The 18513-nt window shown below is 40.7% G+C and overlaps 6 protein-coding genes across 6 annotated transcripts; 3 read left to right on the forward strand and 3 right to left on the reverse strand.

Moving 5' to 3' along the window:
• Positions 1-3: 3 nt before the first annotated feature.
• Positions 4-939, forward strand: LOC143334465 (hemoglobin subunit alpha-A). The gene is made up of 3 exons (XM_076753284.1): positions 4-158; positions 295-502; positions 703-939. The coding sequence occupies exons 1-3, from the start codon at positions 64-66 to the stop codon at positions 829-831; spliced, it is 432 nt and encodes a 143-aa protein (XP_076609399.1). The 5' UTR covers positions 4-63; the 3' UTR covers positions 832-939.
• Positions 940-2990: 2051 nt separating this feature from the next.
• LOC143333991 (hemoglobin subunit beta-like) lies at positions 2991-3708 on the forward strand. The gene is made up of 3 exons (XM_076752435.1): positions 2991-3096; positions 3220-3442; positions 3538-3708. The coding sequence occupies exons 1-3, from the start codon at positions 3005-3007 to the stop codon at positions 3664-3666; spliced, it is 444 nt and encodes a 147-aa protein (XP_076608550.1). The 5' UTR covers positions 2991-3004; the 3' UTR covers positions 3667-3708.
• Positions 3709-4848: 1140 nt separating this feature from the next.
• On the reverse strand, positions 4849-5615 carry LOC143333959 (hemoglobin embryonic subunit alpha-like). The gene is made up of 3 exons (XM_076752385.1): positions 5521-5615; positions 5222-5429; positions 4849-4977 (listed from the first exon to the last, which is right to left on the reverse strand). The coding sequence occupies exons 1-3, from the start codon at positions 5613-5615 to the stop codon at positions 4849-4851; spliced, it is 432 nt and encodes a 143-aa protein (XP_076608500.1).
• Positions 5616-11557: 5942 nt separating this feature from the next.
• LOC143334538 (hemoglobin cathodic subunit beta-like) lies at positions 11558-12712 on the reverse strand. Its single transcript, XM_076753364.1, has 3 exons — positions 12562-12712; positions 11830-12052; positions 11558-11711 (listed from the first exon to the last, which is right to left on the reverse strand). The coding sequence occupies exons 1-3, from the start codon at positions 12651-12653 to the stop codon at positions 11583-11585; spliced, it is 444 nt and encodes a 147-aa protein (XP_076609479.1). The 5' UTR covers positions 12654-12712; the 3' UTR covers positions 11558-11582.
• Positions 12713-15347: 2635 nt separating this feature from the next.
• On the reverse strand, positions 15348-16147 carry LOC143334373 (hemoglobin subunit beta-A-like). Its single transcript, XM_076753149.1, has 3 exons — positions 15989-16147; positions 15670-15892; positions 15348-15575 (listed from the first exon to the last, which is right to left on the reverse strand). The coding sequence occupies exons 1-3, from the start codon at positions 16078-16080 to the stop codon at positions 15444-15446; spliced, it is 447 nt and encodes a 148-aa protein (XP_076609264.1). The 5' UTR covers positions 16081-16147; the 3' UTR covers positions 15348-15443.
• A 624-nt stretch (positions 16148-16771) lies between these two features.
• On the forward strand, positions 16772-17695 carry LOC143334517 (hemoglobin subunit alpha-B-like). The gene is made up of 3 exons (XM_076753342.1): positions 16772-16933; positions 17092-17302; positions 17463-17695. The coding sequence occupies exons 1-3, from the start codon at positions 16839-16841 to the stop codon at positions 17589-17591; spliced, it is 435 nt and encodes a 144-aa protein (XP_076609457.1). The 5' UTR covers positions 16772-16838; the 3' UTR covers positions 17592-17695.
• Positions 17696-18513: the final 818 nt, after the last annotated feature.

Raw genomic sequence — 18513 nt, forward strand, 5'->3', positions numbered from 1 at the left:
TAACCAGCGTCTTCATATGACAATATTTTCTTTCAATTCAGAAAACTTGAAGAAAAGGCAGTCATGAGCCTCTCTGGAAAAGACAAGTCCGTGGTGAAGTCTATCTGGGACAAAGCGTCCCCGAAGGCCGCCGAGATTGGAGCTGAGGCTCTGGCCAGGTAAGCTCTTTTTTATTTATTTATTTATTTATTTATTTATTTATTTATTTATTTATTTATTTATTTTTATTTGTTGCTGAAATGCACATGCTATTGGTTGTCATTAATTCTTCGCTCTGTCATCCATGTTTAACAGGATGCTGACTGTGTACCCGCAGACCAAGACCTATTTTTCCCACTGGGCTGATCTGAGTCCTGACTCCCCACAGGTGAAAAAGCATGGTGCAACCATCATGGCAGCCGTTGGGGAAGCCGTCGGAAAGATTGATGACCTTGTTGGTGCTCTGTCCGCCCTCAGCGAGCTGCATGCCTTCAAGCTCAGAGTGGATCCTGCCAACTTCAGGGTAAAGTTGCAGCATAATGTTGTAGACCGGACCTAATGTACCGTAAAAATAGAAATGGACATTAGTGCATGGATTTTCTATATTAAAGTTAAAACGTGAATTGATTTCATCTTCTTAAGTGGGATAGGTGGTTTAACTCAATCAAGATATGTGTTTTCCTTGTTGCTGACTTGAATTTATCATTTTTTGCACAACCGCAGATGCTGGCCCACAACATCATCTTGGTGATGTCCATGTACTTCCCCGGAGATTTCACTCCAGAGGTCCACCTCTCCTTCGACAAGTTCCTGCAGAACCTGGCTTTGGCTCTGTCCGAGAGATACCGCTAAACTCCAGTGATCCAGGAGCATCGACTGCATGCATAAGACATGTAGACACAACAAAGTTAACATCCCTTTTAACAGAAGGGCTTGGTCAATAAAATGAATAAATATGAATTGTCCAGATGTCCGTCTCTTCTTCTTAGTCTGCCTACCTTTGACACCTCTCGGTATACACATACTTTTAACAACAACAACAACAACAACAACAACAACAACAACAACAACAACAACAACAGCAGCAGCAGCAACAGCAACAACAGCAATAATAAAAAATCAATATCTTTTTTGAATAGTATTGCTTTCAAGGTGCGCTCGCCTCCTCACCTCTCAGCTAATCACAGGCCTGCACAATCTGCAGCAGGTGGCTCAGTGCTTATTCATCAAACGTTTCTGTGGAGGAATTGGTTAAGAACTTGTGTCTGTGCAGAAAATGAGATCTACTGGGACGCTGACAGGCTAAGAACTTCAGTCATTCGTTAATAGTTGCTTGGAAAAGACGTTGTGGTAATATGTAGATTAGATTAGATTCATTGCCATTGTCATCGTCAGAGTGCAGCACAGAGAGAACGAAATGCAATTTAGCATCTAATCAAAAGTGCAAATAGTCATAATATCCAAAGTATAAATACATACAAGCAGTGCATGAAGTATGAGGTATGAGCCGTGAGGGATAAACATGTTTAAGGTATGCGCAGGTAATGTAAGTAATTTCATTAAAACTGCAAAACATATGCAACACAGTATGTAAAGAAGTGACACGTGCAGTGCAGTGAACAGTATGAGGAATATATAGTGTATATAAAACATAAAGTGGTATTGGGGGGGGGGCTCCTGAGCCTCCTACCAGAATATATAGCAGGCTATCTTATAATTAACGAACAGATTCACATAGAATAAATACTTTCAGCTATTTCATTTTTGGTTTATAAAGTAACATAAATATGACGGTCGACCAGCACACCACGTTGTGATTGTCTGTGATGGAGCTGTCCAGAGTAGTCTGCTGGTTGACCGGTGTGAGTGACACACCCGAAATGTGAACCACAGCTAGACAGCCCAGCGCTGACGCTGCGCTCACCGGCCAATCAAGCGGCGAGAGATCATGGAGCTGTACCAGGTACAGGGTAAAATAAACCACCATTCTGTTAACGATAGTCAACTTCAGACAATACCCCAGAAATAATGAGGATCATTACAATACGCCGACTAGTGCATGTTGTTTCCCAGTGCAGCTACATTGCGGTCGCACATCCATCACAGGATCTGCAACCGGGAGGCGTTATAGCAAAATAAAGCCATAAATATGAGGCATATTGAACTTGTGAATGACTACGAGGATGTTAAATACTAATTTCTTATGATTAAAAAAATGCATTTTAGTTTGTACTGATAGTGTAAACTGCAGATCTGCAAGCGTAACTGCGTTCTGATAAATAAATCAGCTAAACTGGGCTCGAAGAAGGCCATTTATCAGTTGTGGCTTTGCAAAAATTATTTTAATTGGCTGGTAATGTTTCAATGTTGCAAAGCAGCCTGCAATAAATCCTCACCATGAGTAGATTGTTGCATCACTTCCAGTCATGAACAGAGCTGCATGATGTGTACGAGCGCCCTCTACTGCATCTATTACTTCTTTGCGGGTACATTTGCTTGTGTATGGCGAAGTCAACCACAACACCATTTATTTACATTACACTCGCATCAGACAAGGTGGTTACACTGATGGAAAACATTATCAGACAGAAAGCTGCTAGGATTGCATTTCAATTTGCGTTAAATGGGAATACAGTAGCATAAAATTAGACAATTAGTGATTTTTAAGCATATCTGGCGTTTCTGAAATCTGGCCCGATCCTGTAAAAATAATTCGTTTCCGTCCTGCCAGCCTTCTTTGGACTGCACATGAAATTCACACATATTTTATGATCGTGGCAGAAAAGTTGCGAATGTTATTACGGAAAGCAACCAGCAATATCCATTTTCCCAGCTTCAGACAATCTAGGCAGTGCAGATTTGTCCTTTTCTTATCGTTTTTGCAAATCTGTAGAGCAATACTTGGCCAGCCCCCCGTGTTACTCATCCAATCGTTCATTTCAGGGAGGAGTGAAACCTTTCATTTATAAACAGTTGCATCTGGTACCGAACCACATACTTGTGGAACAAATCTGCAGCCTGCAAAATGGTCGAATGGACAGACTTCGAGCGCGCTACTATCCAGGACATCTTCTCCAAGATGGACTATGAGACCGTGGGACCTGCAGCTCTCATCAGGTAAGAGATCTTTTCTGCTTACAGATTTTCGCCTTAATGCGAATGCCACAAGTAAGTAATTGGTGTATTAACAGGGACATTTTCAGAATTGCAAATGATGCGTGTTTTTGCATGTTTCCTCAGGTGTCTGGTCGTCTACCCCTGGACTCAGAGGTATTTCGGCAACTTTGGAAACCTCTACAACGCCGCTGCTATTAATGCAAACGCAAAGATAGCGACTCATGGAAAAACTATCCTCCACGGTCTGGACCGGGCTGTGAAGAACATGGACAACATCAAGGAAACCTATGCTGAGCTGAGTGTGCTGCACTCCGAGAAACTGCACGTCGACCCCGACAATTTCAGGGTAAAGTTGTGGAATTAATGCAGCTGTCCATATTGAACCATTATTCCAAAAACCGTCCCACCTTTCATGCTAATATTTTCTGATGTTTGTTGCAGCTGCTGTCTGACTGCCTGACCATCGTGGTTGCTGCAAAGCTGGGTTCAGCCTTCACTGCTGACATGCAGGCAGCCTTCCAGAAGTTCCTGGCAGTTGTGGTGTCCTCCCTGGGAAGGCAGTACCACTAGAGAGCTGCAGCAGAAGATGATCTAATTTGTTGGAAAAGCTCCTTGTTTTTAGCCATGTCACAAAGCATAAATAAATAAAACAATAAGCATATTCAACAAACTCTATGTTTTTTCACTGTCTATGTTTATGGCCATATTATCAAGTTGTTCACAGTGTATATTCACATATTTTCAGAGGGGAAATTAAGTATTCATATGCATTCAAGATTTCAGTGCCTCAACGTAAAAGTAAGACTCGAGTAAAGGTCCTGCATTAAAAACTGAACTTCAGCAAAATGACATATTATCAGCTTAACGTACTTAAGTGTAAAATGTAAAAGTACTCATTATGCAGAGTGACCACTTTCAAAATAACATATTTTGACCTATTATAATGTATTATTATTAAATCACATACAGTGGCCTAGAAGAGAAGCCAAATGAAATCTGAAATAAAGTTTCATCTAACGAGAATTCAGCTAAGTTGGTCACATATCGATTAATGCATGAAGTAACTGTGAATTAACATTCCTTAAGTAATAATCTATTAAGTGTGACCACTTTCAAAATGTTATATTTTGACGTATTGTAACATATATATATATATATATATATATATATTTTTATTAAATCACATTATTACATGTCCCTTTACCAATACAGTGGGTTAGAAGAGAAGTCTAATGAAATCTGAAATAAAGTTTCACCTGACTAGAATTCAGCTAAGTTGGTCACATATCCGTTAATGCATGAAAAAACTGTGAATTAACATTCCTTAAGTAGCAATCTATTAAGTGTGAACTAATCACATAAAGACAATATATTATGCATATATAATGCATATATTAAATCATCATTAGCCATGCATTACTTAAATACATGATTTGTACCCTTATTAAAAGTGTTACAATAATGATAATAATAATGATGGTAATAATATGTATATTATACTATGTAAAGCCATTCTCTTAACCAATAACCAATACTTAAGTAATGCTGAAATATCGCTGACTTGAGCACTTCCGATATAAATATACAAAGTTGATGTCATGCATGCTGTGAACCTGTCTGGAAACCCTTTTACGCGATAGAAATTCACTTCAGCCCAAGAACAGTTTCATTGCATTCGACCTTTTATTCATATTCAGACTGACAGAGTATTCAAGCCCGTGCAGCTGTCCGCCATCTGCTCCTCATTGCAGTTCATCGGTATTTCTCAGCCAGGGCACGAGCCAGGGCAGCCAGGAACTTGTCCATGGCCACATGGGCCTCAGGGGTGAATTCGTTGGGGAACATGATGGCCATGACCACAAGGATGTTGTGAATGAGAATCTGTGAAAGGAGGATAATGACACTTTAATCCAAGATAGATACTTAAGATGGACACAATACTCGTAGTTTACACTAAGATTACAGAGTGTTTAAGGCTCAATATCAAAAGGTTATAAGAACCACAAGAACACCAACCTTATATCCGCTGTGGACAGAGAGAGAGAGAGAGAGAGAGAGAGAGAGAGAGAGAGAGAGAGAGAGAGAGAGAGAGAGAAACGTGTAAATCATCATCAGTGAGGTCTACCTTGAAGTTGGCAGGGTCCACACGCAGAGTGAAGGCGTGCAGCTCACTGAGACTCAGGAGACCCGCACTCAGATCGTCGATTTTGCTCACAGCATCAGCAACTCCAGTCATCACGGTCTGTCCGTGCTTCTTCACCGGGCCAGAGCCGGGGCTCAGGTCCTTCCAGTGGGAGAAGTAAGTCTTGGTCTGCGGGTACACCACCAGCATCCTGCGTCATAAACGTTAGCAAGTGAATAAGCGAGCGAGTAACAAGTGGAAAACAAACCAAAAACAGAGCAGTTAGGTGGGATCGTGTTTACCTGGACAGAGCATCAGCGCCGATGTCATCGGCCTTGCTGGACACTTTGCTCCAGAGGGTCTTCACTGTGGCCTTGTCCTTAGGGGAGAGACTCATCTTGCCTGGTGATTGTTTGGTTGACGTTGAAATGCAGGGATCAGCCCAAACCGTGGGGGGTTTTATACATAAAACAGGGTATGGGCACACCCGTGCCACCTCCAAGATAGGAGGCTGTGTGGCATTTGGACAGGTTCCAAATGATATGTTGCAGCTTGCATGAGATAAAGAATAGGAAAGAAAGAAAGAAAGAAAGAAAGAAACCCTTGAGGACTAATTTGAAGTACACGACGAAACCAGATGCATCCTAATTTTCAAAGTGTCTTCACTTCAGAAACTCAAGAAGTTCTTTAAATTGTGCATACTTTATAAAGTCCAAAGCACAAACTTCCAGTGACAGCCAGCTGAAATGACGAATTTAAACTAGTCAGAGCAGGAAGACCAGTTACAAATTCAATTCATAGCTTATGAGTAATATGAGGTCCTGCTCAAACTGCAAATACGTTTTGTGAGCGTTTTCACCAAGAAAGTTACTTCATATACTTCACTTCATATTCAATAAATCGAAAGATTGTTTCTGGTGTTAATCCTCACTAATGGAAGACTTTTTACTTTTCCCCTAAGTAAAGCTTTATAGCGTCATTGTTTACAGCACATTACAGTAAACTAAAAGGGAAGCAATTAAAAATTCTGTAGGCTAATTCAAAGAACAGATATGGCTGTATGAACAGTTAAACGTGGGCCTGTACGACGTAAACATCTATGACAGTCCAGACACACTGATTTGAAATCTAGGCTGTGCAATTAATTAATATTCAAGGATTTGATTATCAGAACGAAGACTGAGGTCATTTGCGGTGAAGTTGCCGGCAAGAAGTTTATCTGAATCACAACTGGAGAGAAAAAAGGGCGGATCCGCTCAGAGGGGAACAAGATTAGAAGGAGCTCAGCTGACACACAGCGCGACGAGTGTGGTCCAAGTTGAAGTTACTTCACTGTCTATTTCGGTTAATTGCACTCCGGGTTAATTGATTGCTTGGCTAAAGCTTTGTTGGGCTGCTGAGAACCAGTGGTGCGTGATCCTAATAGGTTCAGTTGATTCCTCCTTTTTTCTTGGGTGATTCTCTTTTTATGTATGTTATAAGAGCATTAGAGGGAGCCAAAAATAAAGAATTTCATTGTTAACGACAGTGTTGTACATATGACAGATAAAGCGCTTGTATTATAAATAAATAAAGAAACGTGTCGGACACTAGACTCCACGTTTTTAGCTTCAGTTCCACTGCTTTGACCTTTCATGATATGTGTGGACTCTCATAAAAATCTGTGTCACTCATGCTCACGTTGGTCCCCGGGGCGGAGAATGTGGGGCCAGGGGCGTGAAACAATAGGCTATATCTGTTCACATCTGGAAACACACTGTCACACTGTCGGAAAACACCAAAGCAGAACGAACAGATGCTGAGCGTCCTTCCAGAGGTCGAACGGACCTCACACCTTTGCCAGGTAAGGTACCAAATAACCATGGCTGTTCCTTCTCGAGAGATACCTCTTAGTGTCGTTTGTTAAACGATTTTGTGAATCTAACCCACAACATGGCTCATGACGGGCTTATATGTCTTCTAAGTGGCTCATTAATATTACTCAAACCCTCATCGCACTTATCTGAAACTTTGGTATGACAAAAATACTTAATTGAAAAAATTTTAATACAAACATCCCAAAGAAACCTTTTCTTCAGGATATTTTTGGATCTCTGTTCTGTTTTTCGGCAGGAAACAGACAGAATGCAAACTGTTTGTCTGCTGTCTTTCGATTGTAGTTTTCCTCACTGCTTATATTCTTTGGCATGATGACACCAAATCCCATTCGTCTGGAAACACTCCAAAACGGTGTTTTCTCGAATTGATCCTATCAGCGTTGCTTTCAATATCCAAGACTTTGTCGTGCACAAGCACATATGCAAAAAGCCTTTAAGCAACTGACCAAAAAAAGTTCATCCAACAGAAATCAACTTGTGGTCTTTGGGGAGATTTCCTCAATGTATTTGCTTTGATAAAGAACATCGGAGTTCTCTGCTATGGAGTGCCGTTTGTAAAGTTGGTCATGCTGAAAATAACAGCAACATTTTGTCACATTTAGCTTCAAATCATGTTTTAAAAAATGGTGTGAATTTTAGAAAGTCACTTTTTAGCACATTTAACACAATATTTGTTAACTTTGATAATTTATTAAATAATTAAATCTAAATCTAAATGTTTAATCGAAAAGTTTAATCTAAATCTAAATGTTAAATCTAAATGTTACGCCTAAATGTTAAATCAAAATCAGAATCTAAATATTAAATCTAAATGTTGAATCTAAATCTAAATGTTAAATGTAAATGTTGGATGGATGGATGAAACGAAATATTTAACTAATATGCAAATTCAAGATGCAGGCAACCGGAAGTACCAAAATAAAAGCTCGAGGAGGTCAAAGTCTGTTTATAGTGTCAAATAACGAATAAACAACGATCTTTTCTGGAGAAATTGACTCTTGGACATAGATTACAGTGATAATAACTACCCAAAATAACAAACCCGTTTGGAGAAACTATATTTTATGAGTACTTTGAGTTTTTAGTGTCACTTTTTTGCGGGACTTATACCCCGTAGCCACTACAGTGGCTACATGACATTAGAACTCCTGGCAGAAACCCAGCAAACCCCAGCGCAGTGATTTGGCTATTTGCACAGTTGGTGAAAAGGCAAAACATTGGGATGGGACCCAATATTACCTCCAAAGTTTTTAGCAGGTGCTATGATATAGAGACTTACAGAACATAGTTTTTAATGTGTTCTGATTCTGTTAAATGTTCACATCAGTTATGTCCGTAAATGCACCAATAACATAGAAACAGAGCTCAGACGCATATAAAAACATGCCTGATTTGAAGTGAGTATACCATATTAAAAATTAACAGGTCTATTGTTGTAATTCATATGGGGAAAATGTATCTGGCCTTCAACTGATATATAGTACCAGTCACAAGTTTGGACATACCTTCTGATTCAGTGTTTTTTCTTTATTTGATTTTTTTTTCTTCCTTGCAGGTTAATACATCCAAATTATGAAGGAACACACCTGGAATGGTTTTCCACCAGTCTTGAAGGAGTTGCCAGAGGTGCTGAGCACTTGATGGCTGGTTTGACTTTGCAGAACCTGGAGGTGTGTTGGGGGTCACTGTCATGTTGAAAAACAAATGATGGTCCCACTAAGCACAAACCAGATGGGATGGCTGCAGAGTCCTGTGGTAGCCATGCTGGTTAAGTGTGTCTTGAATTGTGAATAAATCACCAACTATGTCACCAGCAAAGCACCCCACACCATCACACCTCCTCCTCCATACTTCATGGTGGGAACCACAAATGTAAAAACCATTCGCTCACCTTTTCTGCGTCTCACAAAGACATGGCGGCTGGAGCCAAAAATCTCAAATTTGGACTCATCTAACCAAAGGGCAGATTTCCACTGGTCTAATGTCCATTCCTTGTGTTTCTTGGCCCAAGCAATTCTCTTCTTCTTCTTGTTCTTCCTCAGAAGTGGCTTCTTTGCAGTAATCCGACCAAGGAGGCCTGATTCACACAATTTCCTCTGAACAGTTGATGTTGAGACGTGTCTGCTACTTGAACTCTGTGAAGCATTTATGTGGGCTCTAATCTGAGGCGCTGTTTGTGCTCTTTGTGCTTTCTGAGGCCGGTAACGCTGATGAACTTGTCTTCTACAGCAGAGGTAACTCTTGGTCTTCCTTTCCTGTGGCGGTCCTCATGAGAGCCAGTGAAATCATAGCATATGATGTTCTTTGCGACTGCACTTGAGGATACGTTCAAAGTTCTTGAAATTTTCTGGATTGACTGACCTTCATGTCGGAAAGGTATTATGGACTGTTGTTTCTCTTTACTTAGTTGAGTGGTTCTTGCCATAATATGGATTAGAACAGTAGGGCTATTCACTGTACAGACCTTTGTACCAACCCTACCTCTGCACAACACAACTGATGGTCTCAAACACATTAAGAAGGCAATAAATTCCAGAAATTAACTCTTGACAAGGTACACCTGTTAATTGAAAACCATTCCAGGTGACTACCTCATGAAGCTGATTGAGAGAATGCCAAGAGTGTGCAAAGCAGTCATCAAAGCAAATTGTAGCTACTTTGAATAAGATAAAATTTAAAACATATTCTGATTTGTTTAACACTTTTTGTTTACTACATAATTTCATATGTGTTCCTTTATAGCTTGGATGTATTCAAAATTAATCTACAAGGAAGGGGGAAAAAAAAAAAAAAAAAAACATTGAATGAGAAGGTATGTCCAAACTTTTAACCGGGACTGTATACTGAGCCCCTTACAGAACAACGTTGAGCCTAGCCGTATATAATTGATCTGGAGCGCCATCTAGTGGTCTCTCAAACGTCCATCTCCGTCCCACCACAGGCACATTCGCACATGCTCAATCTTTAAATATTACAGGCAGAGTCATGCCCCTCCATTAGAATGATATTGTAAAATCTGCTCCCACGGAACCGCATGACTGTGAGATAAAAAGTAGAAGGTCTGACCCTGCAGCTCGAGCCAGTGACTGAACATTGAATTCCTGCCTCACGCGCTATTGTGTTTTTATGACAAACCATTAGCAGTCTCAACTTTCAGTTTGTTATTTAGCAGTTATTAGCAATTTGATTGTGGTCCATGTCGTATTTTCTCAACACAATAAACTCCATTGTAACGCAGTTTTTAGTCTCCTGCCTTTTACTGCATCTGCACTCACAATTCGTACAGCTACCTGACACTGATTATAATCACTCAACTCTCCCAAAGTACAGCATTGCTGCCCCATCACCACACAAAGGTCTATCATCAGCGGGACCACAGATCAAGGTCACAAAGTCACCAACTCCATGGAAGTGAGGGTAATTCTGTGTTTTGCCTGGACCTCTGGTTGAGTGATAACTTTTATCAGTTGGCCTTGGAAATGGATATTTCACCTTTTCAGACAAAGACATGAGCACGATTTATATTTCGTAATATTATTCTCTGTTAGTTCCTTGTTTAATTGACGATAGGGCAATTTAGAGTCCTTTTTGGAAGATGTCGCACCATAAACTGTGCCAAGGTGTGGTAGGTTTCGCCAGTAGAGGTTGCTCTCTACCTGCGTAACTGGGTAGAACCACAAGTTCACAAATTTAGTTCAACACGGTTTCCTATTGTGGATAAGTACTCTGTGTGTGCTCTGTCAACTTAAGTTAATAAAATCCCTTGAAAGAACACTGGGGTCCGGTCAAATGAATACACTGGGGCTAATATCCATCTTAAGAATCAGTTTACAGTCCATGTTGACGTTCTAGCAATCATTTAGCAATATATAATCAATTAATGGACACGTGAAATATTTTTTTCTTTTTTTCTTTCGTTGGTGTGTTTTTCATGTTACCACTCCCATATTGACACGTAATTGTGTAGCCTTGTCCAGCTGAGACGTTATTTGTTGTTACATACTGTATAATTAAGAAATTCCATATGTGAAGGGATGACAGGAACGAGTGGAACACGTGGCAATGAATAAAACCCAGACACCTTTATACAGTCTATAGATATGTATACACATTTTAGTTTAATAGTAATAATGTATAATTTAATTTAATTTTGATATTAAATGGTTTCTCCACATTGGAAATAACTCGTACTTCCGTTTTAGACCCCAGGGTGTCTCTAATTATCTATTGAAAAACTCAGTATATTTATAAAAAAAAAGGCATCAATGTCAACGTTTTTCACCATTATGCCACACACTGAGGATACTGCAACACATGCAAACTGAATCTTTTAACCAAGTATTCAGTTGCTTGAGCATAATGAGGATAATTTTTCAGGTTGCTTCAGGTGATACCTTGCATGATTATGTCCGCCACTGAGATAAACACACAGGGTTTAATTATGAGTTTTGTTTTATTTTTTACCCCAGCAGAGTTTGATCAGCTCTTCAGGAGTACTGACTGCTCATACCATCAACAACAACAGACAGGAACTTCTGCCAGGTAGCCTGGACCTGAGGGTTAAGGGCGCTCCTGAGTTTGCAGGCGACAGTGATGGTGATGCAATCGGCCAACAGCTGCGGACAAAACAAAAAGACATCACTGCTGTGCAACATGGTCCGCTGTTTGAACTTAACGTAGAATACAGTAATGCGTAAATATGATGCTTTGGATTTGAGGAAAATTGTTGCCTACTCTAAAGTTATCGGGGTCCACGTTGAGTTTTTCGCAGTGCAACCGGCTCAGATCAGCATATGTCCCTTTGATGTTGTCCATGTCCTTCACCGCTTTGTCCAGAGCCTTCAGCACCACTCTACCGTGGGCTGCCACTTTGGCGTTATTCAAAACAGCAGTTGCGGTGAAGATATCCCCAAATCTACCGAAATAACGCTCGGTCCAGGGGTAGACGATCAGCACCCTGTCAGTGTGAGAGATAGTTATTATGCATGCTGAGTTTAAAGGTATTACGAGATTTTAAGATAATAATAGATTGGGGGGGGGGGGGGGGAGAGAGATCACGTAGATCACGTATAACTCTGGCTGAAACTTGACTGCAAATTTAGGCTGTGCTGGTTTACAAGATATAAGCTGAAGGAGGAAACAGCAGGTTACAGGATGAGGATGAATACTAAAAACCTAAAAACTTTTAGGAAGTTTTCGGATATATAATGTGGATCATACATCATAAAAATAAAGGTCTTATAAGGCCTACATAGAGTAAAACCTAATGACTATCAGGTGGCAGGCTATGGACAGCGCCTGGTGCTGAAATGAGACCTAACAGTGAATTGAGTTTTATCTAAACACAAGAAATTTGCCCCACACAAACGCAAACGTTGAGATGTCACACAAACTTTGAAAATGATATTAGAAGTAATAAAAATCTTGATTATACTTAACCATATTGTTGGAAATCATATCCTCTACCTTGCCAAAGCTTCTGGTCCAATCTCATCGATATCAACTTTTTCCCAAACAGCACTGACCGTGCTGCGCTCGTTCTCAGTCCACTCAGCCATGATGTCGATCAATCAATGTATTTGGTCACTATTTGCCTCTACGCATTACAGGGAGGAGTGATCAGCTCTTCTGTATGGCAAGCCGTTCCTGCCAGAAATACGCCACATTCAGTCGCGTTTCAACTTCATTACGGCGTAAAAAACGCCGTTTTTTCAGATTTTACGCCGTTTTTTACGCCGTAATGCGCAAAAAGAACGCCGCTTTTTACGCCGTAATGAAGTCCTCCAAGAACGCGCGTAAAAAACGGCGTTTTGCGCATCAAAACGCGCGTAAAATACGCGCGTTTGTGCGCACCACAACGCGCGTAAAAAACGGCGTTTTCCTAGTATGATAATAATCTCCACCCTTCTTTTCTCTCAGCCACTGAACTTGAAGCGTCTGCGCCCAATCGCTGATCAAGACAAGCAGACCAAATCAGTTCAGCACAGAGCTCCTTTGTGGCATAGTTTGTCCTGACTTACCTTGTAGTTTCTCGTAGGTTAATATTTTGGGTGATAGGCAGGAACATATCCCATAAATTAACTTCGTCGTCCTCTTCCATGCATATCTATCTATCTATCTATCTATCTATCTATTTATTTATTGGTCAATGCTTCTGTGTTATTGTTGATTTTCACTGGTTTACTCCATGACCAATGGAGTGAAGAAGTGGTACAGTGGTTAGAGCTCTGGACTTTGAAACAGAGACCTTTTAGCTTACAGGTGCGAGTGGCATTAATTACTCGAATCCTTTGTATTGTATGTATTTGTTTGGATGTAAACCCACTGACTTTGCAGCCCTGTGTTAGTAAACATGGTGGCAGAAGCCTGTGTGTACTTGTACTTCCTCTCATTTCTGTCGTTGTTTAAACTCCCCTTCCATGCATTGTTAGGATATATAGATATATATTTTGGCTGCATATACATATACATACATATACATACGTGTGTGTGTGTGTGTGTGTCTCCAGAGCTCTAACCACTGTACCACTTCACTTCATTGGCCAGGGAGTAAACCGGTGAAAATCAACAAAATCAACAACATAGAAGCATTGACCAAGAAAAATAAATAAACGATGCATGGAAGATGAATTTAAAATAACGACGAAGTTATTTTATGGGATATGTTCCTCCCTATCACCCAAAATATTAACCTACGAGAAACTACAAGGTAAGTCAGGACAAACTATGCCACAAAGGAGCTCTGTGCTGAACTGATTTGGTCTGTTTGATCAGCGATTGGGCGCAGACACTTCAAGTTCAGTGGCTGAGAGAAAAGAAGGGTGGAGATTATTATCATACTAGGAAAACGCCGTTTTTTACGCGCGTTGTGGTGCGCACAAACGCGCGTATTTTACGCGCGTTTTGATGCGCAAAACGCCGTTTTTTACGCGCGTTCTTGGAGGACTTCATTACGGCGTAAAAAGCGGCGTTCTTTTTGCGCATTACGGCGTAAAAAACGGCGTAAAATCTGAAAAAACGGCGTTTTTTACGCCGTAATGAAGTTGAAACGTGACTGAATGTGGCGTATTTCTGGCAGGAACGGCTTGCCATACTTCTGTTCAATGACGATGATGAGGCAGCATGGAGTCACACATGAGAGGGTGATTGTCAAAGGAAGATCGCTGGATGACTGGCTTCCTATCAGTGTACGCAGAAAACATTCAGGCCTCTTCCGCCTGAATAAATTATCTGGTTACCTTAATATCACCAAAATTTCCTTCATGCAGAATTTGCGGCCCATGATCAGACGTTTGTTTCTTGTCCTCAAATGCCACATTCTTTTTTAACCACAGAAATGAACTGAACGATTTGTTGCATGCTTTGACAACTGCCACAAAATGACACGTCTTCTATAACACAGTAGCAGAGCTCCAGCTTTATTGGTCTTTAGTCGACCTGGAAAGGACACTATTCTTCATATGTTTGAAATAAAAGTACAAGAAGCGTATGGCATTCTGTGCAGCATAGCCACTTCCTGTTGGTTGTTGATATTAATTTCTTGACGCCACCCATTTTTTATCCGTTGCGCACATGATTTTTCATACCTTTATCACGAAATTAAGATGACCGCACCCGTTATGACCAACATAAACTTGTCCAATGTGCCATTTAAATATCGTGAAAATCAATAATGAAGCACGGCAATAGGAGCCTTAAACCGCCTGAAATATAGACGGAAGTTCTGATATTTTACTTAAGTAAAAGTAGTAATGCCACATTGTAGAATCACACAAAACAAATAAAACTAGTGCATCTAAACCCTTACTTAACTTAAAGTACAAAAGTATTAGCATGAGAATATAATGAAATTTAGTGGAGTAGGCCAATAAAATAGCAGAAAATAGAAGTATAATACTTCAAAACTGTTGGCTGCTAAAGTAATTGAGTACATGTACTTAGTTATTTTAACTATAGTATTGTGATAATGTAATATATTTGTGATAAAAGGTTAGTTTATTTTCAAGCTTTTACATATGTTCACTCATGGCTGTGTATTTAATTGAGTTTTTATTGATAAATGAGAAACGGTGGATGATTATAATGACGAGAATTGAACACAATTTTGATTGACTCTGTAAAGTTGACCCAGGGATCATGTAACTGCTTGCAGGATATTTTTATTTACAAGCAATTCCGCAATTTTTCAAAGAAACTAATCTTTTGAGTGCTGAGGGGAGGAAAAAAGCTATTCCAAATGATCACACCAAGAGTAATGCTTTCGTTTGAGTTTTATTTGGTGGAACTGCAGACCAGGAGACATGAAGTACGGCCGCTGCATGTCTGTGTGGAACGGCGTTTCCAGAGCCTCAGTGGTACTGTTTGCCCAGAGCAGAGACGACCACAGCCAGGAACTTCTGCCAGGCTTCTTGGATACCAGGGGTGAAGACGGAGGGGCCAAACTTGGCAGCCATACACACACTGATGCATTCTGCAAGAAGCTGTGAGAGGAATGATAGACAGGGTTGCATGAAGGGAGCAAGTCACTTAGATTCATTTATGAAGAAGGGTATAGAGTCAGAGGTCGTAACATACCCTGAAGTTATCCGGATCCACGTGGAGTTTCTCGGAGTGCATGACGCTCAGCTGGGAGTAAGCATTCTTGATGTCGTCCATGTTCTTCACAGCTCTCTCCAGCCCGCCCATCACTGTCGTACCGTGATCGGCCACCTTTGGGTTTCCGAGGATGGCGGCGTTGGTGGAAAGGTCGCCAAACGTTGAGAAGTGTCTCTGAGTCCACGGATACACAATCAGAAGCCTGAAATGATGTGATTCATTGGATACATGAAAAAAGGTTCCCAAAAAGGCCGACACAGTCAGTGATCCATGACCCGCTTATAAAACAAGATCCTACCTGGTCAGAGCCTGCGGTCCGACTTCAGCCACATCGATGCTTGACCACAGGTTGATGATTGCGGTGCGCTCGGCATCTGTCCACTTGACCATGCTGACAGTGTGAAAGTCTCCTCTTGTCAAAAAGTTCTCTGATCACGAGGCTTTTTACTAAACATTAACGTTTGAGATTTCAATTTTTTATTAATTACTAAATGCTCCGCCTCTCGGACCAGGAAGCATCTGATTGGACAAGTTGCATCCTCCTATTAATGACGTCCATGCTGTCCCGCTCACGGATGGTTTACAGAAGATAACATATAAAAAACCACCTAACATTAAAGTTAAAGTAATTTCTGGTGAGATTTCAATGACAAATGCATGCACTCAATTGCCAGTTTATTAGGTAGACCGATGTAACAGTACAGCAGTGTACAGCTGAATCAACACCCTTAAAACAGTTTCAACACAAACTGAACAGTAAAACCTTCATGCAGGACTCTTCTATTAGACTAGGTGTATCTAATTAGCTGGCAAGTAAGTGTACTTATACATAGAGAAAATGTACGGCTATTCATTTTGAAATAAGCAAGCATGAACCATTTTGCAGGCCCATCCATGAGACAGGACAAAATTTCAGCATTTCATGGCCCCAAATTGGCAGGCAATTACGTGATACATGGGGAGTGGTAAGTTTTATCAAGTAAAACTGGCAATGACAACTTCTGGCAGTTTCCTTATCGGAGGTGCGGTATATTTGATAGGGGCGTGGTACGCTTAGGTTTGATATAAAGACGCTATGAAAAATTCACTTAGACAGCATCTTTTGATCCATTCTTTTTCTCTTACTTCCTGAAAACTACGAGGCAGACATGAGTCTCTCTGAGAAAGACAAGACCCAGGTGAGGAACTTCTGGAGCAAAATTGAAGGCAAGGCCGGCGAGATTGGTGCTGAAGCTCTGGGCAGGTAAACTCAAAGTCATGCGTATCAATTCAGATGTGAAATTATGATGATGCATTCTTATTAAGGTCAAGGTGCGGTGACGTACAACAAGCAGGTTTTCTGTGCAAGTTTTCAGTCATTGTCGCATTTGTCACTTCTAACTATTTATTTGTTTTCTTCAGAATGTTGGTTTCCTACCCGCAGACCAAGACCTACTTTTCCCACTGGGGGCAGGATCTGACTCCTCAAAACCCACAAGTGAGGAAACATGGCGCAGTCATCATGGGGGCCGTGGGGAAGGCCGTCAAAGGCATTGATGATCTTACCCGTAAAATGAGCGCCCTCAGCGAGCTGCATGCCTTCAAGCTGCGGGTGGACCCTGCCAACTTTAAGGTTAATAATAATAATAATAATAATAATAATAATAATAATAATAATAATAATAATAATAATAATCAGAATTTAGGTAAAGTCTTATTGGAATTTAGGTAAAGTCTCAATCTCTAAAGAGGCGTTCAATGACTGACTGACTCTCCGTTTTTCACAACCACAGATGCTGTCCCACAACATCATCTTGGTTTCAGCCATGTACTTCCCCGCAGACTTCACTGCAGAGGTCCACGTCTCAGTGGACAAGTTTCTGCAGAGCTTGGCTTGGGCTCTGTCTGAGAGGTACCGCTAAACTCCAGCGAAGGATGAGCATCGACTCCTTCCATATGGCACGTCGTCGAACAGTGTCAACAACGTGTAGGTGCTTGATCAATAAAAACACAAACGTGAAAATGAGTGGGTGTCAGTTTCTTGGTTTCTTTTATTTATTTATTTTTGTTTCACTATGACGAGTTGAGGCTTGGTCCAATAGGAAAGGAAAGCCGCTTAAAATCATGTGATTATCAAGTAACAATTGGATATTGTATTTGTAGGTTGTAGAGATTCTTTACAGCGTCGAATTTCCTGATTGACCTGATTGGTTATGGACAGACAGTCCCGATTTCATAAAGACAGGCGGGGGGTGGGGGGACTGATCAATGAGCCTATCAGAATATTGGACCTAGTGATCAGTTGATGGATAGTGCACGTTCTGGAGAACATTCTCAAGAGCATTCTTGATCCATGTTTACAGGCACATCATGCAATGCAATACACCGTTTAGAAATCTAAAATGAGGAAGGAATGAGAAAGTATAACAGCAACCTACAAACATTTGGCACGATGGGAGAAAGAACAGATCACTGATCATACCACCTGATGCTAATCTGGAGTCTGAATATGGGGATGGCGTGTTTTGCAGTCGTCAGGCTGTAGGACGATATCGACTGAAGCGCCCTCTGGTGGTGATGTGGCGTTTCCAGGGCACAATTACCGTCTCTACAACTGTGAACTTATGATAGTAAAACAAAGCCTGCAATATTTATCATAATCAGATATCTGTATGAATTTTCATTCTCATGTCAAACGGCATCTGGGTAGAAAAGAATAACATGAATTAAATGTTACACTGGCTAAATAGAGACATACAGAGAGAAGATCGGTTTGCTGATATATGCATACCGAACTTCGTTTTGAATGCGTCTCAGAAACAATCTTTGCTGTGCAGATACCCT

This window comes from Chaetodon auriga, chromosome 16 (assembly GCF_051107435.1).
Source record: "Chaetodon auriga isolate fChaAug3 chromosome 16, fChaAug3.hap1, whole genome shotgun sequence".
In the NCBI taxonomy this organism is placed as follows: Eukaryota; Metazoa; Chordata; class Actinopteri; order Chaetodontiformes; family Chaetodontidae; genus Chaetodon; species Chaetodon auriga.